The 27,737-nt window shown below is 57.5% G+C and overlaps 1 protein-coding gene across 2 annotated transcripts in view; it reads left to right on the top strand.

Annotated features, from left to right (window-relative positions):
• TRAPPC9 (trafficking protein particle complex subunit 9) overlaps positions 1–26,649 on the top strand; it is a 726,907-nt gene extending 700,258 nt beyond the window's left edge. For both annotated transcript variants that reach the window (XM_045399285.2, XM_065519669.1), the window contains 2 exons: positions 24,811–25,034; positions 25,766–26,649. In XM_045399285.2, coding sequence (XP_045255220.1) covers positions 24,811–25,034; positions 25,766–25,933 — 392 coding nt within the window. In that variant the 3' untranslated portion in view covers positions 25,934–26,649. The remainder of the gene's footprint in view (positions 1–24,810; positions 25,035–25,765) is intronic.
• The last annotated feature ends 1,088 nt before the right edge of the window (positions 26,650–27,737 follow it).

Genomic DNA, 27,737 nt, shown 5'->3' with positions numbered 1-27,737 from the left:
CTGAACTTAGCACCAGAGCATAAACAAGGGGGAGTCAGGGGAGACAAGCAGAAGCAGATGCACAATGCAGGCAGCCAGGCGTGGTGCAGGAGGCCTTGGGGTTGAGAAATACTCAGGGTGTGGTGTCAGACCTGGGAGAGTGGCCCTGTCCCGTGAGAGGACAGCAGAATGGGGCGGGCCTGGGTTCAGGGCTTGGGCCGCTGTCCAGTGGGCTGTCCCTGATAGGGGTGACCCAGCACCTAGAGCCAGGAAGTGGAGGATGGGGTAAGGTCATCGAGGTTGCTGTGTTGACAGCAAGCCATGAGCATGACGCCTGACAGAGCTGTGCTGAGGGGTTGGGTCCCAGGCCTGTGGTCAGAGTGTGGGGTCATAGTATCGGGCAGGGTGTGGAGTTGGGAGGAGGAGGTGGGCAAGCCAATACCAGGGCTGGAAGCAGGGAACTGGTGCCCACCGCATCATCACTTTCCAGCCCAGAACTCTGAGGGGCCCGGGAATTCTACATTTTCACTTGGCCTTCTTGGTCACTACAAAGGTAAATTTGCCAGGAGGATTAAACAAGTGTCATATCCAGCTGTGAGCTTGATTGGTAACTTCTGAAGATTCAGATGTTGATCTAATGTGGCAGGTGGGTCCACAGCTGTGCTCTTGCCCTGCACCCCATGAATGGTGTATCTGGGCCCAGTTGGTCTCTGTTTCTCCCCCAACCTTTACTAACAGGTCCCCCAGCACAGGCATCTCATCCCCTGCCCAGTACATGATTCAGGGACCTGACATTGCTTTCCTGTTAAGTAAGTAGACAACAGGGAGGCATTCATTTCCAAGTTGTCTTCAAAAACCCTGTTTTTCCCCTGGCAGCAGTGCTGTTGGCCCAGAGAGGCCTGTACTGCTCCTTGGTGGATTGTAAGAGGTTAAGCAACCAAGCCAGGGAGTGCAGAGACTCTAGGAGATTCATAAGGCAGAAAGACCCCAGCTACCCACCCCATCTGACATGGTTTGGCTCTGTGTCCCCACCCAAATCTCATTTTGTAGCTCTGATAATTCCCATGTGTTGTGGGAGGGGCCTGGTGGGAGATGGTTGACTCATGGGGTAAGGTCTTTCCCATGCTGTTCTCATCACAGCAAGTGCGTCTCACAAGATCTAATGGTTTCAAAACTGGGAGTTTCTCTGCACAAGTGCTCCCTTTTTGCCTGTTGCCATCCATGTAAGATGTGACTTGCTCCTCCTTGCCTTCCACTTCTGAGACAGGCTGGGGTGATCAGATGTCATCTGAGGGCTGGTGGAAGGCGAGGAACTCCATCAGATACGGAGGGTGATCAGATGTGGAGGCTGGATAAACTGACTTTGCAGGATTCTCGCAAAAGGACAGTGCAGAAATTAACGAGGAAATGTACAAGTCGAGGCCTCATTGAGAAAGAGCTCAGGGAGTCTGAGAGTTTGGCCAAGGGGAGAATCTTCACTACTTTGCCAAGTTGCTGGATGCCCTTTGGATGATTTTCTGAGCATGTGGTCACTTTTTGTTTGCCTGAGACAGGCCACCCTGGGAGGGAGGGGCCAAGCAGAGCACATCTCGGCCCCACTGCCCACTCCCCAGGGTTGGCCTTCTCCGAGCTGTCTGTCTCCTGCCCCCATTGCTTTCCTTCCCTGCTCTTTGCTGTCTGAATCTGGTATTCCAAGGATGGAGAGCGAAGGGTCCCGTCCACCCTCCTTCCCCTACTCACACAGCCACACAGACCTGGCCTTGCTGCAGCCTCCAAGCTATGGGAGTATGTCATATGCACTACACTCCACACCCACATACACTCACACACAACACACAGCACACTGCGCACAAACGCACACACGCATGTGCATGCTTCATGCTGAGATGAGCATGGGGGATCAGACATGACAGGCGTGTGCTGGTGCAGGGGCCTGGGCTTGGAGAGGCAGGGCTGGGAGTTGTGTCCATCCAGCCCCCAGGGACGGCTTCACAGACAGCTGGGTGGGTGCTGGTCTGGGAGTCTATCTTGGAGACAGTGATGGTGCTGGCTGCCGGCAGGCTGCGCTGCCCTGGGCCCTCCGCACATCTGGCCTTCAGGGCCACCTTGCCTCCACACCTGGCAGGACTGACTGGGGGAGTGCAGGAGCGGGTGCCAGCCCTCCTGGGAGCATTGGGTGGCAGCTGGATCCAGAATTTGTGTCCCCCTGGGGAGCCCAGCCCCCGCGTCTGCGGTTGGTGTTTCCCAGAGGAGGCTGCCTTTCAGAAAGCTCCTTGGCTTTGTTTAGAACAGCGCTCATCTGTCTCAGATGATTTTTCCTCGTCTGAAAAATCGCCAGGCTCGCTTCTCTGCAGAGGAAACCGCTGTAGCCCTACATCAGGAAGCAGAGTCTGTCCTCTCCGTATCCTTCCACGCCTTTGAATTCCCAGCAGTCCTGGCATTTCAGCACTGCCCGCGTGGCACGGCCCAGGACACCAGCCTTGGCCTTTCAGCCTGGCCAAGGCACCTCCTCCTCTGCCTCTCACCTTCCTCATGGCAATAGTACTCATCTCAGAGGGCGGAGGCAAGGATTCCAGGGGACCATGTATGTAAAGAGCCCAGTGCAATGCCAGGAAGATGATAAATACTCAGTGAGCAGCAGGCACTCCTCCCCACCCCCTCTGGCTTTGCCTTCCCTTTCCCAGGGGACTGAGCTTGGAAGCGTCCCCGCTAGGTTCAGACTCCAGCTTTGCCACTCCCTATGCAGCCTGGGCAAGTTGCTGACTTCTCTGACCCTCAGTTTCCTTATCTGTGAAATGGGGACAGTCATAGCTTCTAATTCAGAGGGCTGTGGGTGGAGCTGGAGCAGCACCCGGCCCACTCACCAGTTGCCATCAGCACCTCTACCACTGCTCATGCTGAGGTGGACCAGAAAGAGAATAGAGGCACCTCTCACCCATGCAGTGTCTTGGGTTCAATGCCAGGGAGGCCAGGGCTGCCCCTGCCCTTCCACAGTCTCCATCTGGCTCCACAGATGCTTGGCTAGGGTCCGCTGGAGGATGGGGAGGCAGCACAGGCTTTGGCGTCAGAAACCCGACTCAGTCTCACCACCTGGGACTGGGAGCAATTCCCATAACTCACTTGGCTGATTTGTGGCATAACCCGGTTTCGCTACCTCTCTGGCCTTTTCCCTGCCCCTGCCTCCCCACACTGAAGCTAGGAAAGCTTCCTCAGCCCGCCCCGACCATCTTCGCCTTCCGACACAAGGTTTTCTTGCCCCTGCCTTCCCAGCACAGGTCCTCCTGCCGTGGGACTGCCCCTCCTTCAGGGAGCCTGGCTCCGTAAACATTTTGTTGGCCGAACACACGAGGCGCTTCCTTTGTACCCCGTTTGCCTCCCTGTGTCTGCATCCCCATCCCCGCGCCCCCGGCCTCCCTACAGCAGGAAGAAGGGCACCGGGCCTCATTTCTGCATCGGCCTCACCTTCTAGCCTGGGGTATTCCTGGTCTAACTAGTATGAGAGCTAGAACGTTGACAGAGTCAATATGTGAGCCAAGCTCAGCTTTCGTTTTTTTCCTTTGCAAGATGGACAGGATGAAGCCTCCACCACCAAGTAAGAAATGTAAAGCACACGACATGGGCAAGCTCAGTGTGAGTCCCATTCCAGGCAGGGCGGTCTCCTCCACAGGCATACCTGTCCCCACCCCACATAAGCCTGGCATTTGCTCCAGCCCCAGCCAGCAAGTCCAGCTATGGACACCTCCAGTCATGCCAGCCCTGAGGGGTGACACTGGCTTCCCAGGCCTGAGCGCTTGGCCTCCTCGCTGTCACGGGATTCCCTTCCAAGTGGAAGAAGACAAAGATTAATTTGTTTTTAATTCATCTTCTAATTGCTTTCTTCTCTAAAGAAGGCCTCCACAAGGCCCAGGCCCAGTCCCTGGGGCCATGGTTGTTTAAAATAAAAAATGAGGCTGCTCGGCAGGGCCACATTTTTAATCATTGGAAAAATCCTCCTGGCATCAGGGCATGCAGCCTCCTGGCACATGACTCCCTCTAGGAAGCCCAGCAGAAAGCATCCTTGCCGCGAGTTCAGGGATTCCCCCTCAGATAGGGAGGCAAGCCCGCCAGCAGTGCTGACTGCTGGCCTACTAAGTGTGAGAACTGTGGGCAGTGCAGGTGCTGTAGAAAGTCCTCTCTGCACTCAGCCCACCGGGCCCCGAGAGACCAGGCCTCAAGAACGAGACAGGCCTGGCCGGTGGCGTCAAAAGTTGGATGATGCCTGGGCTGGGGCGACTCCCTCTAGATGGTACTGACAGGCACTGCCAGAGCGGCCACTGGGCCCAATGCACACCCCACTTCCAGGGCCCCTGCGACAGGCCATCCTAATACCCATGCGCCCTGGCTCCTCCTGCGACATGCTGTCCTCATCCCCAAACCCTGGCTCCTCCTGCGACATGCTGCCCTCATCCCCAAACTCTGGCTCCTCCTGCGACATGCTGCCCTCATCCCCAAACCCTGGCTGGCTCCTCCTGCGACATGCTGTCCTCGTCCCCAAACCCTGGCTGGCTCCTCCTGTGACATGCTGTCCTCATCCCCAAACCCTGGCTGGCTTCTCCTGCGACATGCTGTCCTCATCCCCAAACCCTGGCTGGCTCCTCCTGCGACATGCTGTCCTCATCCCCAAACCTTGGCTGGCTCCTCCTGCAACATGCTGTCCTCGTCCCCAAACCCTGGCTGGCTCCTCCTGCGACATGCTGCCCTCATCCCCAAACCCTGGCTGGCTCCTTCTGCGACATGCTGCCCTCGTCCCCAAACCCTGGCTGGCTCCTCCTGCGACATGCTGTCCTCGTCCCCAAACCCTGGCTGGCTCCTCCACAGGTCTGTCCTGCATGCTCCTAGGTTCACTGATTGACCCAGCACAAGTTACCCGAGGACTTGGAGGGCTCCAGGTGCCACACCAACACTGAGTCAGCAGTGGGAGCTGGGGCAGATGCAGGCTCGGAGCTCATGGCTCCCCCAATTACAATAACCTCTCAGATGACCTCAAGGCTGGCCGAGGGCCATCTCATCACCCCTGTCCTGTTGACCCCAGGCAGCCAAGACCAATGGCTTTGGCTGGTCCTTCACAGGAGCCCTGGCAGTGACAGCTGTATATGCTGCACAGCTCCAGGGGTTCCCCTGGTAGCCACCCACTGAGTTCTTAGTACGTTTTGCCCATTTGACAGATGAGGAAGTGGAAGCTCAGAAAGTCAGTAAGCGGTCAGGCCAAGGCTAAGTCTCTGACAGGAAATCAAATGTGGTTTTGCACCAGCAGGAAGCCTGTCTTCAGCCAGGGGAGGAAGACGTGCTGTTCAGCTTGTGTCACAGGGCAGGGTCTCTGGAAAACAGAGGCTGGCACACAGCACCCTCAGGTCAGCATGGTGGAAGGAGAGGAGGAAGCAGATGGACAGAGAAAGAAGCCAGGCAGGCCCAGTGAGGAGTTCAGCTGACCTACGGGAGTTGGGATGGCTCCTTGGTGTGACTGGTGAGGTGAGGGGCCCGGCCTTGATACCCTGTGTGGATCAGTCACCACATGTGGGTCACCCCAGGAAGGGGCTGTGATCTCAGTTGAGGCAGCACTGCCAATTCGAGGCATCTTGGAAGGGACTGTCTGCAGGCAGCACCCAGGGTGCCTATGGACTGTGGCTGTGGCTTTGATTCCTGAGGAGTCAAACCTCCTCAGACCATCTGCACTCCTGGGAGCAGATGTGGGAGCCCCAGGTGATACAGACTGACCAGTTCTTGGTGACGTCTGCTGTTAGTTGTGCAGCTGAGACCAGGCAGTCGAAGGGGAAAGGGCTGTGGGGGTCACTCATTAGATGGCCTCATTTCCCAGGGAAGGAAAGCGGGGTCTGGAGAGGGCCAGGCTCCTCTGGAGGTCAGGAGCAAGGCATGGAGTAGCAGCAGGCTGGGGGGGCCTTGGCTGTTTCAAGTTCATGCCACATGGCTCCAACTTTCCCCGCAGAGCCAGCCTGAGCTAAGAACACACTGGATGGTCTCTCTTTTTGCACTTCTCCATTCAGGGTTGAGACGTGCCGAGATGAAGTCAGTTTGATTCAGCAAATATTTATGGAATACCTGCTGTGTGCCAAGAAGCAGGGTTGGGATGCACAAACAACCGTAATGGGGGTGCTCCAGCTGAGGAGACAGACACGCAGACACCTCGCTGTCCCATGGCCGCGACACAGGCGAGGAGAGGGGGTGGCATTGCCGAGCAGCGTCATGTGTTGAGGTGGCAGCGCTACTCATACAAGTCCTTTCATCCTCGCAATCACCCTTAGTCCATGTTCCAAATGAGGATTCCAGGACTTGTAGAATGGGTGGCTGGCCAGAGGGCCACAGCTAATAATGGCAGACATAACGCTTAATGGGACTCATCTGACTCAGGCAAACAAGGAGAGTATGACCAAGGCCTCAGGGGAGCATAGAGAAATCTAGAAGAAGTACAGAAGGCTTGCAGCAATGACTTACTGCATCCAGACCTTAAAGGATAGATGAGCATTCAGCAGGCACTGGGAGTATTTCCCCTGAGGGAAGAATAGAACAAATCAGTAAAACAGTAAAACGCATGAACGGCTATTGGGAAAGCTGATGAAAAGTGAATAAAGGGAGGGAGGGAGGAAAAGAGGGATAGATGGATAGGTGAAGGATGGATGGATGGATGGTAGATGGGTAGATGGATGGGTAGATGTTGGTTGGATGGATGGTAGATGGGTGGATGGATGCATGGGTAGACATTGGATGGATGGTGGATGGGTGGATGGTAGATGGGTAGATGGATGGGTAGATATTGGGTGGATGGATTGGTAGATGGGTGGATGGTGGATGATGGATGGATGGTAAATGGGTGGGTGGATGGATGGATGGATGGATGGATGGGTGGGTAGATGTTGGATGGATGGATGGACGGCAGATGGGTAGATGGTAGATGGATGGTGGATAGATGGCAGTGGATGGATGGTATATAGATGGATGGATGGATATATAGATGGATGGATGGTAGATGAGCAGGTGGTAGTGGATGGATGTATGAATGGATGAATGGTAGATGAATGGATGGGTGGTAGAGAGATGGATGGGTGAATGGATGAATGCTGGATTTTGGATGGATGGACGGGTGGTAGATAGACAGCAGATGGATGTGTGAATGGTGGATGGGTGGATGTTGGATGGATGGTGGGTAGATGGTGGATTGATGGATGGTGGATGGATGGTGGATGGATGGATGGATGGATGGGTAAAGGGTGAGTGGATAGATGAATAGTGGATAGATGGGTGGATGATAAATGGATAGTGGATGGGAGACCCAGCCAAAAATACAAAGGAGCGGCAACCTGAGGGCGCCTCTTATCTGCTGGAGGATGGATGGATGGATGGATGGATGGATGGATGGATGGATGGATGGATGCATGCTGGATGGATGGATTGTGGATGCTGGATGCCGGGTGGATAGGTGGGTGACATGTAGTCTAGTGTCGATTGAGTTTGTGGAGGCAGAATAGGTTGTGTCCAGGTCATTGTTCTAGGGTTGGGGCATAGGAGTCCAGATACCTAGGCAGATAGAGCAGAGAACCTCACAAAGTTGAGGTCAGCGACTTTAGAAGTGAAACAGGGGAGCCCCACCCTGTTGCTAGTGGCCATAAGCTGGTATTGGAAGCAAGTGGGAAGTGGGAAGAATCAGAAATGAGCAAGTCCAGGGCATGGCCTGGAGGGATATGCAGGGGCTATCTGGTGTCTGCAAGGGCCAGACTTACCTAAGTGCCATGGCAGGGGTCAATCCCAGGTGCTGTGGGCCTGGCCCCTGGGCATCCCCAGCCTCTGGACCCTGCAAAGATGCATTCTGTCTAGTTCTGGCTGCTGATCATTGCACAGCCGAGAAATCCACTGTGATTTACAGACTAACACCTGACAGAGTTGGGCCGGAGGTTTCAGATGTGTGGCTGGGTGGGCTGGCTGTGTTGACTTCCCATAACCTTTCTCCCAGGCAGGGCTGTGCTCATTTTAAATGGCGTATTGATTGGCCAGCCAGCCATTCTCTAGGATGACCCCATAGCCCTGCTGGCCTGCCCTGGTGCAGCCCACCAAAAAGTCTCCTCCCCTTGTGCTTGGCTGTCTGCAGCCTTTGGGGTGGGTCAGAGATTCCACCGCACTGCCTGGCAGAGGGTGGGGGCTCTGGGCTCTAGTGCTGGAGTCACACTTGGTTTCCCTGTGTTCAGTGGAGTGAAGACCCACCTGCAGATGTCACCTGCTGCTGCTCCAGGGAACAAATGGATTCCTGGAGATGGAAGCAGTTGAGCGTGTTAGTGAGCTCTGCAGGTAGAATCCCGGCTTAGGCGGGGACCTGGTGGACAGGTGCAGTTTGAATGGTCCCACGGGACTCATCCCAGGCAGGCCCAGGGCGTGCCTGCCCCCTCAGTGCTGGAAGGCTCATTTAGAGAAGCCCTACAGTCTTTGGAGAGAGGCCAGAGGTCTATCCCCAGGAGCAGGGGCCACAAGTCAGCTTTGGGGGTCCCAGCAAGTCCTCTCTTCCCTGGTTCAGGCTGCCTGGAGAGCCCCTCAGCCTATGCTCAGCACAGCTCCATGGGCCTTTTCATGCGGGGGTGCAATGCAGGGGTGCTGCCTGGCCCTGAGGTCCTCCTCTGCACACTGAGGAGGCCCAGCAATAAATACAGGGGCGGCAGCCTGAGGGCGCCTCTTGTCTGCTGGAGGTGGCTCGAGTGTAAGAGGACAAAGAGGCATGGTAGACCTGAGCCCGCTGAGGCCTGGGGAGGCGTGGTTTGCCTCCAGGGTCTGGCACATCAGCATTCATTCTCAGGGTGGCTGCCATAACGGAGAGCAGGAATCCTGTGCACATCTGAGACCCTGGATTGAATTAATACTTGCAGCCCCATCAGAGAAGCCTGGGGAGCGGGGGAGGTCGGGCAACCCATGGTGGGTACCTCAGGAGTGAGGCAAGGTCTGTGCCATACTGGGACAGCCAGGGCTCCTATGGACCCTCCTGTATCTAGCCCCCGCCACTCCCAGCTGAGATGGGATGGGGTGGGGGACACTCCTCACCTGGTCTTGGAGTGTGTGGGCCTCAGTCTCCCCTGCAGGCTGTGAGCCCCTGGTCGTCTCTGTGTTGCCAGCCCAAGCCTAGGGCAGAGGGAGCGTCCGGGCCCATCTCACTTAACCGGGTCCTCAGGAACCTCCAGGCTGCCTGTGGCCCTGCTTCTAAAAGCCCCTTGCCCAGAGTCTCAGCAGAGAGGCACTCTCTGCTGGGCAGCCCTGCCCCTCCAGTCCAGCACAGCGGCAGCAGCTCACCGCCGCCCGCTCATCCAGCTGCCCGGCTCTGGCGGTTCAAGCAGATGGGCCACTGAAGGTCCTTTTGCACCTCGTATCCTTCCCATTTGTGCTCTAGGACTTTGTAGTTCTATGTGAAGCTTTGGCTGTCACCATGTCGAGTCTGTTTAACTTCGTAAGCGTTGACCCAGCACTAGGCAGGGGTCAGCCCTGGGCTAAGTGAGGACAGTCTGGGGGTGTGGGGTGTGAGGGGCTCCTGGCATGCTTCATGACAAGCATGGCACCTTTTCATGGTAGGAGGAAATTCTGGACATGGCGCCCAGAGATGAGAACACGAAATAGTGACCCTGTTTGAAACCATTCAGCCCATTCCTCTCATGTGACAATGGGGAAGCTGAGGCTTAGAGAGGTTAAATGATTTACCTCAGGTCAGACAGTAAGCCATTGAAGGGCCAAGGTCGTCTATCATCTGTCCATTAGTATAGCAGAGGTCTCCCAGGAGCTCAGGAGAGACGGCCCCTCAGCAGCAGGTTCCCATGTGGACCATGCAGGCCATGGCGGGGTGCTGGGGGCTGGATATGCTTCAGGAAGTCTTCCTGGAGCAGGTGCTGCGGGAGCCGAGCTTTGGAAAGGCCACCAGGAGTCGGCAGGAAGGAGGGACAGATGGAGCAGGGGAAGTCGCAGGGCACTGGGGTGAGAGACCACAGGGGAGGTGACCAGACAGCCTTGAACTTGGCCTTGAATACTTTGGAGGAGCAGTTGGAGTCGTCATTTCTACATCCATGATCACTTTATGTCTTCTCTCTGGAAACTCTTTCTTCCTGCTGTCTCCCTGTGCACACACCAGGAGTCCAGAAACCTGGTTTCCAAGCCTGGCCCTACTGCCAGAGTTCAAGGTCTAGAAATCCTGGTGGAGGCCCCATACAGGCCCCATACACACAGGCCCTGCTGGGCACTAGGGCATGGGGGGAGGAAGTGCCAGCCTGTTAGTGGAGGCAGACCCCTGCCCCCAAGGTAAATGCCCTTCTAGGTGGCACACATGGGCACACGGGTGCAGAATGCTGAGGGTAGCAACTGAGGCCCCTGGGAAGGAAGGCTTCCAGGGAAGAGAGGCTGTGTTGGACAGGCCAACGGCAGATGCCCAGGCAGAGCCAACAAGCAGCCTATGCAAGGCCCGGCACAGAAAGCCAGCTGCAGCCCCTCAGTACTCCTGCATGCCCCCCATGCCAGCTCTGACACCTGCAAATCTCCACACACCTGCTCTGACCCCTGCACACCCCCACACCCACTCTGACCCCTGTACACCCCCCACACCTGCTCTGACCCCTGCACAGCCCCGATGTCAGCTCTGATCCCTGCACACCCCCTCACACCTGCTCTGACCCCTGTACGCCCCCCATACCTGCTCTGACTCCTGCTCTGTATACCCCCTGCATCTTCTCTGACCCCTGCACACCCACCCTCCCCCATGACCTGCTGTGGCCCCTGCACAGCCCCCGACGTCAGCTCTGATCCCTGCACACACACCCACACCTGCTGTGACCCCTGCACACCACCACACTTGCTCTGATCCCTGGACACCCCCACACCCACTCTGACCCCTGCACACCCCTCACATCTGCTCTGACCCTCCCGAGCTCCTTCGCTTCCAGGCCTCAGCTTCCTCCTCTAGGAAAGGGTCTCATGATTCCTCCAAATCCCCTGGGTGCTGACAGTGCCCGCGCGTACGATCTGATTGGCAGATGAGAAAGTCTGAGGCTGGGTTGGCATTGTGTGATGAGGACAAGGGCTCAACACGGAGCCACACAGAGCGGTGGGGGTGGGGGGCCTGCCTGGGCGGCGAGAGTCTTTGCTTTATTTAGACAGGCTTGAGAGAAGATGAAAAATGAGAGATTGAAAAGGTAGAGACATTGCTTGGGGACAGAGGAGTCATTTTAAATTCTCTGCTGTTCTCAGAAAGCTGTCTTTGCATAATGCTACCAGCCAGCAGGCATATTTTCCATTTTTTCCCCCTTTCTTTTTCTTCTGGTTTATCTTCAGTTGTCTGAAGTGCTTGTCCAAAAAGAGAAGGTTGAAGGGGAAGGACTTAATATAGTCATTGTCTCCGTGAGCCAAGGCGTTCCTGGTGCAAAACACAGCTTGCGTCTGTTGGGAGAGAAGGGACTGGAGGCCCAGTGCCTGCCTGCCATGGATGCCCAGTGTGGCCGTAGGCACAGCAGCACACGGGGGCCCTGGTGCTTCCCCCTGAAAGGGAGGGCTTGGTTAATTGAGCTCTGGTGGCCTGTAAATGTCACAGCTAAATGCTGTAACAAACAGCCCCAAATTTCAGGGACCTAATGCACCAACCCCGTTTTGTTTATATCTCATGGTGTTCTTGTTGCAGGCAGCTTTCTGGTGCTCACCTGGGGACCCAGGCTCCACAATGTTCTGGCTCTGACCACCTGGTGTCTTCATCCCCTGTATGTCCCTGCCTACCCTGAGGCTCTGCCCACCCGGGGCCCCACCCCTAGAGGCTCCCTGACCCTGTGGACCTCCCGGTCCCATAGCCCACCTCTCTTGCAGCTCCTCCCTCCTCAGCCCTGTTTCTTAAGTTCTCCTCTCAGCCTGGAGATGGGGGACTGTAGGACGGATGTGTTTATGGTCAGGTTTGTCATTTCCCTCTAAGTCCCTTTGGTCTGAACTTGATCTTGTGTTTCCAACTCACTCCCCAGGGAGAGGAGCGGCAGTCTGTGCCCAGGAGGAAAGGTGATGGCTTCCCAGACAGCCTCTGCAGCCAGAACCTTCTCGAGATTGAGTGTTCCTTGAGAGATCAGGGAACCGCCTCACGGAGGGGGCACGTAGGCAAGGCCTTGAGACACGGAGCTGGGGTGCTGCCTGCGGTGACTGCAGGAGCCTAGCATAGAGGGCAAGGGGCACAGATGGCAGCAGATGCCACCCTGAGCACAGAGCCTCGGTGCCAGGGAGACCTGGATTCAAGTGCTGGCTCTGTCTCTTCAAACCAAAATAGTCTTGTCCATCGAGGAAGCAGGGCAATGCCTCTCAGAACATCACCGAGAATATTCAGTGAAGCAGTGCCAGTGTGCTCGCCATGGGCACGTGGAGGTGGGCTGCTGCCCACTGACTCAGTTTACCCCGTGCTCTAGATTTGTACATTTGAGCTCAGAGAGGTGAAGTCTTGGCCAAAAGGCACATAGCAGCAAGGCAGCGAGCCCAGCCCCTGGTCCCCCAACTGCCCGCTCCATCCAGATGCCCTGGCTTCCCCTTTGCCCCCGTCCTGCTCTCTGTTTGTCCCCAAGGGAGGCTCCAGCCAGGGCAGCAAATCCCAGAGCCTCCTGGGCCTGAAGGAGTACTAGTTTCTTCAGCAGCCCGTGTCCTGCCCCTGCCAGGGCCACTTGGCCTGTGTTCAGGCTCAGCTCTCTGTGCACAGCCCGCCCCAACTCACCCGCTGTCCTACCAATCGCTTGGAGCGTGCTGAAGGCGGAGCTGAGCCGGAGCCGCTGCAAGTGCGTGGCCTGGATTAACCCGCAACTCCTTCCTCAGCTCTCCTGGGTGTGGGAGCCGGGCTCCAGCGATTCACACCCCTCTGTTCATTGGGCATTTCTCTCCGGCCAGGCCCGGAGCTCAGCCCTCTCCTAACACATCTCCTTCACCCCACGCACCACCTTTCCCTTTTTTAGACAAGGAAGCAGAAACTCTGTCTTCTGAAGGGGTTCACGCAGGCCCCTGAGTCAGCACCTAAGCTCCAACCGTCATCTAACATCCAAGCCATAAAGCCAGTCCGAGGATCCTGGCCTGGTATCCGTGGCGGTGTCTGTGGGCTGGGAGACCCTGGCCTCAGTGTGTTGTGTTGGTGACGGTGTTTCACCCCATCCTCAAGGCAGCCACGGCCACCATCCCCAGGAGGTCCTGGCCATGCAGGGTGTAATCAGGAGGCCTTCCTGGAAGGGCAGTCCTTCTCCTCTCCAGAGCTCACCTCCTGCGCATCCCCCAGGCCTCCCGTCCACAGGGGCCCTGGCATCCCTGGATGGAGGGTCGGTGAGCTCAGGAAGCGGAGAGCCTCCGATGAGAGAACTTCAAGCTGCACAGGTCTCCTCTCCAACTTCATTTTGCCCTAATTTTAATTTAATTCCCTTTAATCTTTAATGAAAAGTTGTAAAAGTAAATTATTTACCCAAGAGAGCCCAACAGCTCCTCAGGAGCTGTTCTCGACTTGAGGGTAATTACACATGTGGGGCTGGCACCACCACCCTCCCAGGATGCCGGGGAAGAGGCGTCCTGGTTTATGAACTAATTAGCTCCCTCAGTAACTGTTAAAAATGCATGCCATTTGGTGGAGTGAGAGCAAAGCTCCAGCTTCACGAAGTGCGCGCCCTGACAGTCGCTGATCGGGGGAAAGAGCCTGTGTTCTGTGTTCATGGGGTCAGCGGGAGTGTAGCTGGCTGGAGCGTGCGGAGCTGGGCCTGCCTCGGCTCCTGGGGGAGCAGTGCTCTGGGACGCAGAGATGGAGCCAGCCCTTCTTCCGTCGCTCTCACCCGGCCTCTGTCTCCCTGTCTGAGCCTTCCTTAGACTCCAGCACCCTGACAGAAGGCCCATTCCCAGCAATCAGGGAGGGTCCGGAGGTGGGGAAGGGGTGGTGGAAAGGAGCAGGGGTGGGGAGGGGTGGGGACTGTGTGATTCGACACATACATCCCAGGCTGTGGACTGCCTCTTTGACTAGACACTGTCACAGCACTGTCACCCCCATTTCCTGGCCATTATCCACGCTTCTCACTTCTTTTCCAAACTCTCTCTCGATACACAAAAAAGAGGCGAAATAAAATGCAGAAAGTCGGGACCAAGGGAAACCATATTGGCATAGTTGATCAAGACGTGGAAGAGCAGTTGTGCAGGAGAGGCTGTGAGCACACGTTCGTGTGGACCTGTGCGTGAGCACACGTGGCAGTGGCTGTGAGCACGCGTTCGTGCATACCTGTGCATGAACGTGCGTGGCGGTGGCTGTGAGAGTACAGTCACTGAAGGCCAACATGGTGCTTTAGGTGGATTCATGTTTAGTTCTGAGCTTCCTAACAGCCAAAGTGAAAAGGTCAGTTACTTGGCTGTCATCAATAAAGAGGGAAAATGTGCCGGGCTGGGGGATTGAGTAGCGAGCAACCAGCTACATTAGCAGTAGAGAAAGTTCGCCGGTTATATTAGATAATTGGAAATTAGAGGGTTTTATATGGGACGTGCCTGCCTGCCCCCCACCCCCACAGGACAGCTGGCCTAGTGTTGGTGAAGGGCAGAAAGCCTTGACTTCGCAGTCCTCTCTCATCTCGGGTCTTGGCTATTTTATTTCTCCATAGAACTTCTTTTACTTCATCTGAAGAGGGAGAAAACTCCTTGCTTAATTCTGAAGCCAAACCTTGCCTGAATCAAATTTGGCTCTGAAATTTAGGACCACCCAAGATTTATGCCAACTAGAAAAATGCGTGTCTTCTGAAATTTGAAAGTTAAATATATTACAGCTGAGGCAGGCTTGATAGAGCCTTAAAAACCTGACTCACTTTGTTCCTAGGTCTTCAAGTCGTATATTTCCACTGCATTGTTCTTGTCTTTACATTTTTAAATCCCAAATTAGATATTTGCGCCTGAAGTCTACTTAGTCCCCTGTTTCTCACCAGCACAAAAGGTGGGAGAGTAGGGTGGTGAGGCCAGTTCGGGGAGGCCACGTCGCTGGGAGTTTGAGCTCTGGAGGAAAAATAAACCTTCAGCAGCCAGCCTTGGAGGGGCGTGCCCTGAAGGACAAGTGAACAGATTGTTGGACGAGCCAGTTGGACAAGAAATCCACAGATCATTCCTCTGTCACTGTAAAGTAATTTGCACACGACCCTGTGCCCTGTGGACATTTTAGCTGTTTCCTTCAACCACCTAAGAAGCCCACGGTAGCCCCACCCCACCACCTTCCACATTTTCTCCTGCCCTGGCTCCTCTGAGCCCACTCTGAGTGAGACGGACGTGACTTGTGCATTGGGCCTGCAACCCTAGACACATGCACGTCAGAAACTTGTGCTCAGCACCACCCTAGACAGAGGAAACCCACCTCTCTGGGGTGCAGTCAGGAAGGTCTCTTGAGAAGTCCACTGTGGTGTGAAATCTCTGCTGTAGACTGAACCCGAGTCCATAGGTGGGGGCTGTTCTTCTTCCACAGATGCAGCACTTCAGTGAACATCTGGTGGGTTCCAGGAGTGTCTGCCAGCTCCCCACCCCCACCCACCCTGCAGATCAGAGTTGAAAGCAACCATGCATGCTGGGCCCATCTGACCTGCTGGTCCTCATGTCCTCAAGGTCTGGTCTCCATCTGGCCCCATCTCTTGGCTCCCTAACCCCTGAGTCCATCGTGCCTCTGCCCGTGGCCATGTTCTGGGTCCATAGTTTGCTCAAAGTTTGGGTCCTGACCCTCTCTGGTGTCCCCTGACTTGTCTGGCGCCTGATCGCACGCTGTGTTCTGCTGTGCTTCAGGGAGGAGACTTCCAGCTTCAGCCCTGGCCTGCTGTCTGGCCCCAGGCTCCAAAATGTGAGAAACTCCCAAAATATAGAGGTCAAGGGCTTGGAGTTCTAGGGGGTTCTCATGGCTTATGGACGTAGCAAGCAAAGAGGACTGCACAGAAGGGCCATTCCAAACAGCTGTCCCAGGCTGGTGGGGCACAGCGGGACTGTCTGCGCAGGGAGCAGTGAGCGCCAACAGCATGGACGGGTGGGGGTAGATCAGGGGAATGCACATGAGAACCACTGCAAGATGTTACTTCACCTCCACCAGGATGGGTGAACCAGAGCCAGGCAACCACAGTGCCATAGAAGGCGTGGAGCACTCAGGCCTCTCCTGCGCTGCTGCTGGGAATGGGGGTGCCGCCACCTTGGAAAACAGTCTCGTGCTTTCTCAAATAGTTAGACAGAGTTGCCGTTTGTCCCAGCAAGTCTGCTGTCAGGTGTACACCCAAGAGAAATGATAACCCGTGTCCACGCAAAATCTTCTCCATAAATGTTCACAGCAGCAACACTCATAACAGCCAAAGGTGGACACAGCCCACGTGTCCCTTGGTGGATGCATGATGAACAAAACGTGCCCCATCCAGACATGGAGTATTGTTCTGTCATGAGAAAGAACGCAGCACTGACCCATGCTGCAACACGGGTGAGCCTTGGAGACGTCGTGCTCTGTGAAGGAAGCCAGGCACCGCAGCTCACTGCCCTCCACTTCTATTTATATGTGATTCAGAGTAGGGAAATGTATGGCGCTGGAAAGGAGATTACTGGGTTGCCCAGGGCTGGGGGTGGAGCAGGCCTGGGGGGCGGGGCAGTGATGGCTAAAAGGGTACAGAGTTTCTTTTGAAGGTGATGGAGATGTTCGAAAACTGGCTATGGTCGCACATATCTGAATATACTACGAACCACTGAATTGTACACTTTAAATGGGTGAATTGTGTGGTATGTGACTTTTATCTCGATAAAGCTTTTGGAAAACAACAACAACAAAAACAACAAACCAGACCAAGTCTGGAGCCCAGGAATCCAGCGGGGGCTCAGCACCTGCTGCTGTTCACCTGGGACCAGCTCCTGAGCCACTCACCACCTCAAGGACTTCATCTGTAAAATGGAACAGGGCCAGTCCTCCTACTGGCCGGCTCTAAGGACTGAATTAGGGGATACCTACAGAACCCTGAGCCCCAGGCCTGGAAGACAACGAGTGCTCAAGAAGTTGACAACCAGAGGAGCACCAAGGAGGAGCGCCACGCCCTGCTGGGGGCATCACGCCCAGGTGGAGCGTCAGGCCCAAGGGGGAGTACCCTGCTGGGACAGGCTGGAGGGAGGGGAGGCCCCTTCCTCCATGTCCTCCACCCTCCTCCTGGGGCTCATTCGGGTCACAGAAACCTCTGGCTGGAGTCCCAAGCTGTGGAATGAAATGGGGATGGCAGCTGTCCAGGGCTGGGCCTCTGCATCTCCCTGGATTCACCTCTCCTGGCGCTGCTCCTGACACAGCCAGAGCACAGTGGAAGCAGTGCTTGGCAGAGCCCAGGCTAGAAGGCCTGCAGCAGCCCCACATCTGCCCTCCAGGAGCCTGAGTCCTGAGCGGGTCACGACAGCCGGAGGTGGAGAGGCCGAAGGATGTGCCTGCCCCAGGATGGCTCCAGTTGGGGCCCCTGTCCCCATGGAGCACCTGAGCTCACCGCCTGTGCTGGCCTTGTCCTGTTGAACATCCCCGCTGGCACTGCTTCCCCTGCCTACCACTCTCCAGGACAGGGCTCCCAGGCCTGCTTCCACAGGGCCTGTGCAGGGCCCAGGCAGCTCCTGTCACCTCTCTACACCTCAGTGTGCTTCTGCAAATGCAGTGAAGCTGCACCTGCTCTCTGCCCTCCTAGAAGGATGTGGGCACCGAGTGAGATATACTTTACTGCCTGTGAGCCTCGGCCAGCCTACCTACCACTGCCCAGCGTGCGCGCGTTGCCTCGTTCTCATCCCCACAGTGGCCCCCAGGCCCATGCACAGGCTAGCCAATGGCTTCCTTTCTCTGTGCCCTGCCAAGCCCCTCCCAGGCGAGCACAGCCTTTATTTATAGTCCATGTTTCTACCAGAGCCTGGACGTGCTATAGCATGAATGTGGCAGGGACTTCAGGACGAATTCTGGGCCAGACACAATTATGTCCGTAACTCTACCTGGTATTAAATGTGAAGCAGAAGCAGGGCCAGGGGTAGGAGGGAAGAGGGGGCCAGTGCCGATGTGATGCCTTGAGGAAGGAGGCTGATCGGCTCCCAGGAGATTCCTTACAACATGAGGTTCTCCTGCGTACGTCATCTCTGGAAGCGCACCATGGAGTATGGGCCTAGAGGGGAGCATGGTAGCTGGTCCTAGAGTCCTCATTCGAGACACACTTCTGGGACGTGGCCCCGGTCCCTCATGTGCCAAATGATGCACTAGGGGCTTGAATGGGGCAGGGCACAGCCAGTTGGCGGTAGAGCCAGTGTTCAAACCTGGGCACCTAGCCCCAAAGCCCAGTTATTCACTCACTCATTCATCCATCTATGTGTCCCGCATGTATGAAATGGAATTTGTGTCTGCCATTTGCCTGCCTGTGCTGGGTATTGGGGACACAACGGTGAGTGAGACGGCCAAGTGCCAGTCAGTGTTCCTGGAGCTTCCTGACAAGGAAGAACACGGGTAGTTAATAATGAAACCAATGGATAAACAAGGTCGCTTCAGATCAGATGCTAGGGCCATGAGAAAATTCACGAATGTGGCCGAGTGGCTGGTGGGGCAGGAAACCCTCTACTGTATGGTCAGGGACAGTCTTTCTGGCAGGGCCAAGACCTGACCATCAGGATGGAGCTGGTGGGGAGGCGAGGATGGCAGGTGCAGAGTCTCGGGGACAGGAAGGATGTGCTGGAGGGACAGGATGGCCAGGGACCAGTGGCAGGGAGGACACAGCCTGGGAGATGGGCTCTGGGAGGAAACTCGTAGGGCCAAGGAGACCAGAGTTGGGGTGAGAATTTCATCAAGACTTTCTTTTATTCTGAGCATAAACAGAAGCCATGGGCCAGGCAGGGGAGGAGCGTGGAAGTGACACTATCTACCAGGATCTCACACCAGTGCTGTGGCCGTGCAGAAAGAAGAGGGAGCAGCCAGCCATGGCAGGGCGGGGGAGGCTGAGCAGAGGCCCAACTGCACAGGCACCAGACATGTCCCAGACTGCAGCCGGGTGTCCGGGAGGAGAGGACCCAGCTTGAGCTGCTGCCGGTGGTGGAGCCACTCCACTGGGGAAGGCATGGGGAAGAAGGGCTGGAGGAGAAAGTGGACGGTGAGACCCCGTCAGATGCCCGGGCGAAATGTCAGGGTTGCCCAGAGGAGCACGTGCCTGAGGCTCAGGGCCTCTCGGTGCTTGTTAAATAAATGAATCTTAGCCTGGGGTGCGCTGGGTTTCAGAAGCTGGGGGCGGGCAAAAGCCGACATTCCTGGAGCACCTTGTTCTGTCTGGCACTTCTCATAGAGGATCTGACACTCGCACCACATCCTTGAGAAGACGACGCGACCATTCCAAATGAGGGAACCGAGGCTCAGAGAGCTGTGCACCCTGCCTAGCGCCGTCTGCCCCAGGCCCAGCTCTGCACCCAGGCTGGGTCTCCCCCAGCGGCCTGGGAAGTGTGGCCCCAAGGCTGACTGGGGCCCCTTGGGGGCTCTTTATGTGTCCTTAGACCCCTATCTGTGTTGGGCTTACCAGCTGCTCTCACAAGCCACCACAAGGTTCATCGCTTAAACAGCGCATATCCCCGCCGTGCGGTTCTGGGGTCCAGAGTCTGATCGGTGTTGCGGGCTACCTTCCTCCCTGGGCTGGCGTTCTCCAGCTCCTGGGGTGCCTGCACTCCATGCACCTTCCCCCGTCTTCATAACCAGCAGCGAAGTGTGCCCCTCTCCTGCCTCCCTTCTTGCCTTGTAAGGACTCTCGTGACACCATTGGGCCCACTCCAGTGACCCAGGGGCCTCTCCCCATCTCCAGGACCTCCATTTCATCACATTGGCTAAGCCCTTTCTGCCACAGGAGAGGACATACAGGCTCCCAGGACTGGGACATGGGCAAGTGGGGGGGGGGGGCGCATTATTTTGTCAACCACATCACCCCCTCTGTTGCGAAGGAAGACCTGGGGATTCAGGAGGCTTTGCTAGGCAAGTTTCGACCTTCAGTCATTCTGTCTCTCAGCTCATGACCCCCCTACCACTGGCTGCCGTGGGCACAGGAGCCCCTTCCCTCCCTACCACTGGCTGCCGTGGGCACAGGAGCCCCTTCCCTCCCTACCACTGGCTGCCGTGGGCACAGGAGCCCCTTCCCTCCCTACCACTGGCTGCCGTGGGCACAGGAGCCCCTTCCCTCCCTACCACTGGCTGCCGTGGGCACAGGAGCCCCTTCCCTCCCTACCACTGGCTGCCGTGGGCACAGGAGCCCCTTCCCTCCCTACCACTGGCTGCCGTGGGCACAGGAGCCCCTTCCCTCCCTACCACTGGCTGCCGTGGGCACAGGAGCCCCTTCCCTCCCTACCACTGGCTGCCGTGGGCACAGGAGCCCCTTCCCTCCCTACCACTGGCTGCCGTGGGCACAGGAGCCCCTTCCCTCCCTACCACTGGCTGCCGTGGGCACAGGAGCCCCTTCCCTCCCTACCACTGGCTGCCGTGGGCACAGGAGCCCCTTCCCTCCCTACCACTGGCTGCCGTGGGCACAGGAGCCCCTTCCCTCCCTACCACTGGCTGCCGTGGACACAGGAGCCCCTTCTCCTCCCTAGGCCACTGCTTCCCTCGGCTAGGACATTCCAGGTCCAGGCAAAAAGGCCTACAGGGACCCAGCATCCCCAGAGGTCCCGGGTCTGCCTCCCTCGTGGTCAGATGGCTGAAACTGCCTGCCTGGCGCCTGGCTCGGGAGAGGCCGGAAGGGTCTGCCCCGCCGCGTCTGTCCTCTCAGTTGCATCCCGCATGGAGCTTCGTCAGTGTTCACAGCCAGCCCACGGGCGAGGAAGGACCCTGTAGAAGCTGTCGAAATGCAAAGCATCCCCATCCTGGTTCCCCTCCGCTGCTCCTGCAGATCCTCCCCTCCTCAGGGAAGGCTGGGAGCCATGGTGGTTAGGATCAAGCGGCCCCTAACAAAACCCCACTTGATGTGGTCTCTTTCTACCTAGACTGGGGCTCAGAGGGGTGGAGATTCACAGAGAAGTAACTCAAACCCAAGATCCGTTCTCCAGCCAATCAGGAGCCTGGGGCTTGTGCTGCTAACAGCTCCTCAACAAACAGCTGTGCAAATCCCGCCCCATCCCGCCTGGGAGAGGGAAGGAGGAACCAGTCCTGCCAAGAGGCGGCTCATTTGGTGGACCAGGAAATGGAGAGTGGCAGGAAGCCTGGCAGAGGCCAGCCCCAGAGAACAGTGGGAGAAAACTGGACCCCACACACCCAGATGCCATACTCGGGGCTTCCCCGGGGGAGGGCGGATGACCCCCACCTGAAGGCTTTGGGAAGGTGCTCTCGGGGGTGGTGAGGAGCACTCGAGGGAGGGGACACATGCACTGGCGTCCCTGCCCACCTCCTGGGGGCCAGCCAGCTGGGCTGCTGTGGTCACAGAACTGTCCACCCCTCGCAGGGTCCCGGTTCTAGGGCTTACCTTGTGATTGAGCAGCGGGCCCCCCAGGAAGCACCCACTCTTCCCAGCTGAAGCTGACAGGCAGGCTGCGTGGCCCCTGGGCTGCCCGCTCTGTCCCTCATGGCCTGCCTGGGGAACGTGGATGGAAGCTGGGTGCTGGGGGAGCCAGGAGTAGAGCCAGCCCCCGCGGTGGCCACAGGCCGGGCTGAGCTCCCAGCAGCACCCACGGTTTCACATGTGGTTCCTTCCCGTCCCTCAGCGGCAGTTTAGAAACTGCTTCAAAACAGCTTGTCTGTGAGAAATTTTTCCCATTATTTATCCCAGCTCCTTCCTGGTTGGAGTCGGGGAAGCCATTTTGTGATGGACGATGACCCCGGCTTCTCTTCCCTCGTCCTAGCTGCTCCGTGCAGCCCTGCTCAGCAGGGTGTCTGTGGAGAGCGGGGCCCTGCAGAAATGAGCCCGCTTCCTCTGATGCCCCAGGACGGGACACAGCTTGTTCGGGCCCGGAGTCAGAGAAGTGAATTGGCAACAATGGACGTGGTGGGGCGTTGCCGCTACCCAGGCACAGCCCTGCCATGCGGTCACACGTTCTCATTGCAAGGCAGCTGCGAGAGTCGCCACCATCATGATCACGGTCATTAGACCCGTTTCCACCACATTCCCTAAGCTGTGCCCTGTGGGTCCCAGGAGAGACCAGGGCATCCTTTTGAATTCGGGAAGTTTAATGCTCTCAGACAAAAACAGACCTCTGCTCTGCCCCGTTGTAGGAAGGTTTGCTTTTCCTCTGGGTCATGGGAAGGAGTCAGCATCAGGGATTTGGGGCCTGTGTGCCTGGTTCTGAGCTGCTGGAGTTGTAGGGGCTGCCCCAGCTGTGGTGCAAGGAAGGAAACGGCTGCTCGCTGAGCACAAAAATGCATTAACTTGGTCAGCAGTCATTGTGGATGCCAGACCTCGGGGTAATGTGACCCACCGTCCCAGTTTGCCTGGCACTGAGGGTTTCCTGCAATTCAGGCTAAAGCCAAACTAGCCCTGGGCAAACTGGGATAGTTGGTCACCCTGGGAGCGGGGACAGAGCAGAGAGCAAGACAGGTGCTGCCTGCCATTCCAGAGCACTGCCCTTCTTCTGCAATGACGGCCACACAGGAGAGCCTGTGGCAGGAGCGCCCGCTCCGGCTGTGTCCTCTCTGCTCTTCACCCCTGCCCCCAGCCTGGGAGGTCAAGATCATTATCCCAGTTTCACAGGTGAGATGGAGGGGGCACCAGTTGGCAAACGGTCTTTCCCAGTGTAAAGGGCAGTCAGAGGCAAAGTTGGGACTGCAGCCTGGCCGCCTGCTCTGAAAGGTGTTGCTCTGCCCACAACCCCTGCCAACCCCTACCAACCCCTACCGCCCTGACCTCACACCTAAGTGCCACACATTCCTTACCCTCTTCCTAGAGAGAAAGTAGCAAAGAAAGGTTCCCTCAGCAGCATTCACAGGGAGAGCTGGCTCTAACCCTTCATCAGCTTTCTCTTCCCCAGGGGTTGTACAGAGCTGGGGCTAGGAAGGGTTAAACAAGCAGGCCAGGGTGGCTCTGCCCAGGAGCCCACAGACCAGTCCTTTCCTGCCCCAGCAGCCCACACAGTTCTCTGCAAAAAGAAAAAAAAAAAAAAAGAGCAGGACGATAATGAGCCAGCCACCCTTCACTGATTTGCACATAATCGTATCTTTCCCTTGATGGAACCAGCAACCGGGCTGCCCCGACATCTATTCTCTCTATCTCCCCCACTTTTATTCAAGCGGCTCAGACTGCGCTTGCTTTGGTTCACTGTTCAAGAAACATTTACTGAGGCCTGGCTTGGGTGGCACAGAGGTAGAGGAGGGAGAAGGGCTGGGGATTGATGGGAGCCTCCCTGTGCTGGGCTGCACGGCACAGACAGGTAACCAAGGCTCGAGATGAAAGCCACTGCCCCAACGGCACTTCCCAAGACAGAGTCCCTCAAAATGCTCATGGGTACTGGGGCGTGCTGTGAGTGAGCTCCTCACGGCAAGGATATGAGCTTATCACAACTGTTAGCATTAGCGTCGGCTCCATGTTACAGAAGAGGAAACTGAGGCCCAGGAGGTGTAGTGACATACCCTGGGCCCCATAGATAGAAGCGATCAAGCTCAGGTCCCTCTGGTCCTACCTCCTGGTCTCAGCAGAACAGACCAGCTGGGAGAACAAAGAGCCCATCTTCATGCTGTCTGCTGCATGTCAGGCACTGTCGGAAGTACTCAGGGAAACTATACATAGCCCAGTGGGCAGGGCCTCAGGACCCCTGGGCTCATCCCGGTCTAGTCAGACTCAGTGCAGGTGACCCTGCACATCCAAAAGCATAGGATGCAGCCAAAGCCGGGATTTGAGGGCAAATCCGCCCTCAAATCTTCTGCCCCGTATAAGGACATTGTCACTAACTGCAGGGCTCGCTCGAATCCAGAATGAGCTCCTATAGGGCCTTTCACTCGGTGACATCTTCAAAGCCCCTTCTCTTCCCTTCCCCAATGCGGCCACATTCTCACATGCCTTTCGGGGCTCGCCATCAAACCCGCCACCCTGACCATCAGCTCGCTTCCCTGAGAGGGGGCACCCCCACTACCCCCCGCCCCACCCTGGCTTCGGGCTGCTTCCTTGCTGCTGCCCAGTTGGCAGGCGTCCTCCTTGTCTGCAAGCTCCTGGAGCATGTGGGCAAGGAAGGGAAAAGGGGTTGAATCCATACTCCTTCTCCCAGGCCCTACCTGGCAGGGTCCACAGCTCCCAGAACTGTGCTGCTCCCCTGAGCACCTGTTCTGTGCTGGGCTGTGTGTCCGGCACCCTGGACAGGCCGACAGGATGAGGAGAACACGGTGCAGCCACTTTGCAGGGAGTGCCGGAGCCCATTGTGCATTCTTCCTGGGGAATGAGATCAAGACACCACCTCCCGGGGTGTGTGGTCTTGCAGCCCCCGGAGGAGAGGGACCCCCGGGCCTGCCTGTGCTCCAAAGCTCACCTGACCCCTGACCTGGGGCACTTTAGGGTCCCTTCCACGCCCTCACTTCTACGGTGTCAGACGCTCACCCAGACAGGAGCCCCTGACTCACGAGAGAGCTCCTCCCCTTCCAGGTGGGCTGTGGTAGGAGGCCCCTCCAGTGGAGTGCAGACCCCTTGAGTTATAGCTGTAGCCACCACACTTGTCTTTGCCAGGTTCCTCTTCTGGAGACCAGGAACTGGTCACGCATCTGTGTCCCCAGTGGCCAGCCTGGCAGGGAGTGGGTGGCAGCCTTGAAGGGTGAAGGAGGAAAGGAATGAATCAGCGAGTGGGTGGGGTAGGCCGGCTGGGCCATGCAGGCCAGCCCAGCCCCTGACAGTCTCGTGTCCCTTGCAGATGTGCTGGTGGACGGACAGCCGTGTGACTGTGAGTCTGCGGCGGCCTGCCAGGTAGGCGACCCCGTGCGCCTGGAAGTGCGGCTGACCAACCGGAGCCCGCGCAGCGTAGGGCCCTTCGCCCTCACCGTGGTCCCCTTCCAGGACCACCAGAATGGCGTGCACAACTACGACCTGCACGACACCATCTCCTTCGTGGGCTCCAGCACCTTCTACCTCGACGCGGTGCGTGGTGGTGTGCAGGGTGGTCTGGGAGCCTCTGGTCATGTGGCCCAGGCCCTCATGGTCATCGTCCCCCTTCCCTGGGTGGTGGGCTTTGGGGTCAGCATACGTCCAGCAGACGACAGTAGCAGGGGTTCTGTGGTCACGTGTGCACACTGAGTCTGAGCCTGCCCCACCCACTGCAGGAACTTAGACAAGCTCACCTCGTTGTCTGTCCTGGGCAGTGAGGCCCTGAGCGTTGGTGAAGCAGGAAAATGTGCAGGGAATGGGAGCTATGCCCAGGACAGGGTGCCACTCCATGATTGGACCCTGCTGTGGCATCACTGTGATGTCACTGTCACCCATCCCATGCCTGCCGCTCCTCCCATGGAGAGGCTCCAGCCCACACCCTTGGCCCCCACCTCCCAAGCTGCCTCTCAGCCCCTCACTGTCAGGCCCCAGCACAGGCTGTCATTCCGTTCCCCTTTGCCCCAACCTCTCCCTCACTCCCTCCCACACTCCTGACCCCCTGTGCCCCCAAACAATTCAGGAATGGGAATGTTGGCAGCTCCTTTCAAAGACAAATCTGGCTTGGAGAGGCACAGTGACCTGCTGGAGGGGGCATTGGAGCCAGGCCTGGGCCGCCCTCACTTCCCCCATAGCACCTATGTCCAGGCAGGTTCCTGAGATTCCTGGCGGCTTTGGGTGGCCCATGCTGCTGACCAGACTGACGCGTCTTTCTCCTCCCTGCTCAGGTACAGCCATCTGGCCAGTCGGCCTGCCTCGGGGCCCTCCTCTTCCTCTACACGGGCGACTTCTTCCTCCACATCCGCTTCCACGAGGACAGCACCAGCAAGGAGCTGCCACCCTCTTGGTTCTGTCTGCCCAGCGTGCACGTGCGCGCCCTGGAGGCGCAGGCCTGAGCCCGCCCACTTCCGTCCCTGTTTCTGCAGGGCCAGAGGTGACCCAGCCTGGCCTCCCACACCCCCTGCGATGAGCAAGGCCTTCACTGCAGCCCTGTCTCCCCCTCCTTCCCCAACCCCCACCCAACCCTCTCCTCCCATTCCTCCTGTAGCATCTTTGCTGGGCTACGCAGAAGCCCCCAGACATGGCAGCCCCACCCCGTGCCACACCCCTTCCCACACTGTTCCCTGCACTATACACAGGCCGGAGCAGAGGAAACCCCAGAGTGGGTGCCCATTCAGCCCAGGTCCCAGGATCCCTGCATCCGTTTATGTGACCTGGGGCCCCAGCCTTGCTGTGCTGCTCACCCCAGCAGAGGGACCTCCCTCATCCAGCCACTTCCCTTTGGCCATAGAAAGAAACGGTGAGCATGAGGCTAGGCACAGCCTGAGGGCGTGGGCAGCTTCCCTCCCTCCCTGGGCCTTGGAATCCCCCAAGGCTGGTTTTCTTCCTGGAGACCCCCATGGGCAACTTGGCAGGAGAGATGGTGCCGTAGGTGGTCATGGATGGTTGACACCAAGAGAGGCCTTCCACCCATGGTGGGCAAATGTCCAGGCCTGGGCTGCCAGCCCAGGGCTGTTTCTGGGTGCTCCCTGGCCCCAGGGTGGTATCTGGGTACCGTGGCTATGTGTGTCCATGTCTGTGAGCAGTTCTTCAATAAATGGCCTGCCTCCTCCTCCTGCCTGCCTCCCTGCATCTGCTGGCCCAGTGCAGTCCAGGGCCCCCACCCAGCCCGTCAGCCCCCACCTCAGGTGGCTGGCTTCCCAGCAGAAGCCGGACCCAGGAAGGGACGGGTTCTGAGTTCGAGATCCTGCATAAGCAAACCCTGAGACAGGAATCTGGGCACCAGCAGCTTGTCTGGGAGGTGGAGGGGAGCCCCTCAGGGGAGGGAGATCACCCGTGAAGGAGTGTGACTGGGCCCGAGCTGCCGCCACAGTGGGCAGCTGGCCCTGCGTTCCTCAGGGAGAACAGGAGAGAGAAAGCACACGGCTCACATCTCCCTTGAGGGCCAGAGCTGGGGGGTGTCTACACCACCCACAAGAGTCCTGGCCTGGGGGCAGGCTCCTGGCTGTGTTGACCCTTGGCTCTCCAGTTCCCGGGAAGGATAAACAGCCCTTGGTCCCCAGCAGATGTCAGGCTTGTCAGGCATCCACTGGGCACTGAAAGTCCCATGGAGTGTTGGGGACAGAGAGCAAGGCTTCCTCAAGGCCACTTGGCCAAACAGGCAGAGCCAGGAAGTGGCTGCCCTGGCCCCCTATGCGGCAGAGTCGTGTTGGCATCAGGAGGCCTGCAGGGCTGAGGGAGCTTCCGGAGGACCTGAAGCCCCAGGCCCAAACCTCCCTCGCTGGGAGCAGGGTCACCCTGTGGCCTCCGTCCTGAGGAGCAGGTTTTTCTTCCATCTATGTCCTCCTGTTGTTGCCCAGTGAATGATGGGAGCACTCTGTGAATGGTGGGAGCACTCTGTGAATGATGGGAGCACTCTGTGTATGGTGGGAGCACTCTGTGATGTGGTGTGGGCTGGGGGCATGTGGGGGCAGCTGTCCAGTGGCCCTCAGTCCCTGGAGCTCATTCAGCATCTGCTCGAGGCTCCCCAGGGAAGGCAGCCCCAGAAGGTCTGGCTGCAGTAGTGGGTGGGGACCCCAGGGCGGTCTCTTCAGCCCTTCCCTTCAGGACGCATCAGTGTAGTTGAGGGCCTGGACACTTGGGCTGTTTCTGAATGGAACAAACAGCATCCATGTGTGTCAACCTCAACAGAGCCCAAAA

Source organism: Macaca fascicularis, chromosome 8 (assembly GCF_037993035.2).
Source record: "Macaca fascicularis isolate 582-1 chromosome 8, T2T-MFA8v1.1".
Classification (NCBI taxonomy): domain Eukaryota; kingdom Metazoa; phylum Chordata; class Mammalia; order Primates; family Cercopithecidae; genus Macaca; species Macaca fascicularis.
This window is presented reverse-complemented; position numbering and strand designations above follow the sequence as displayed.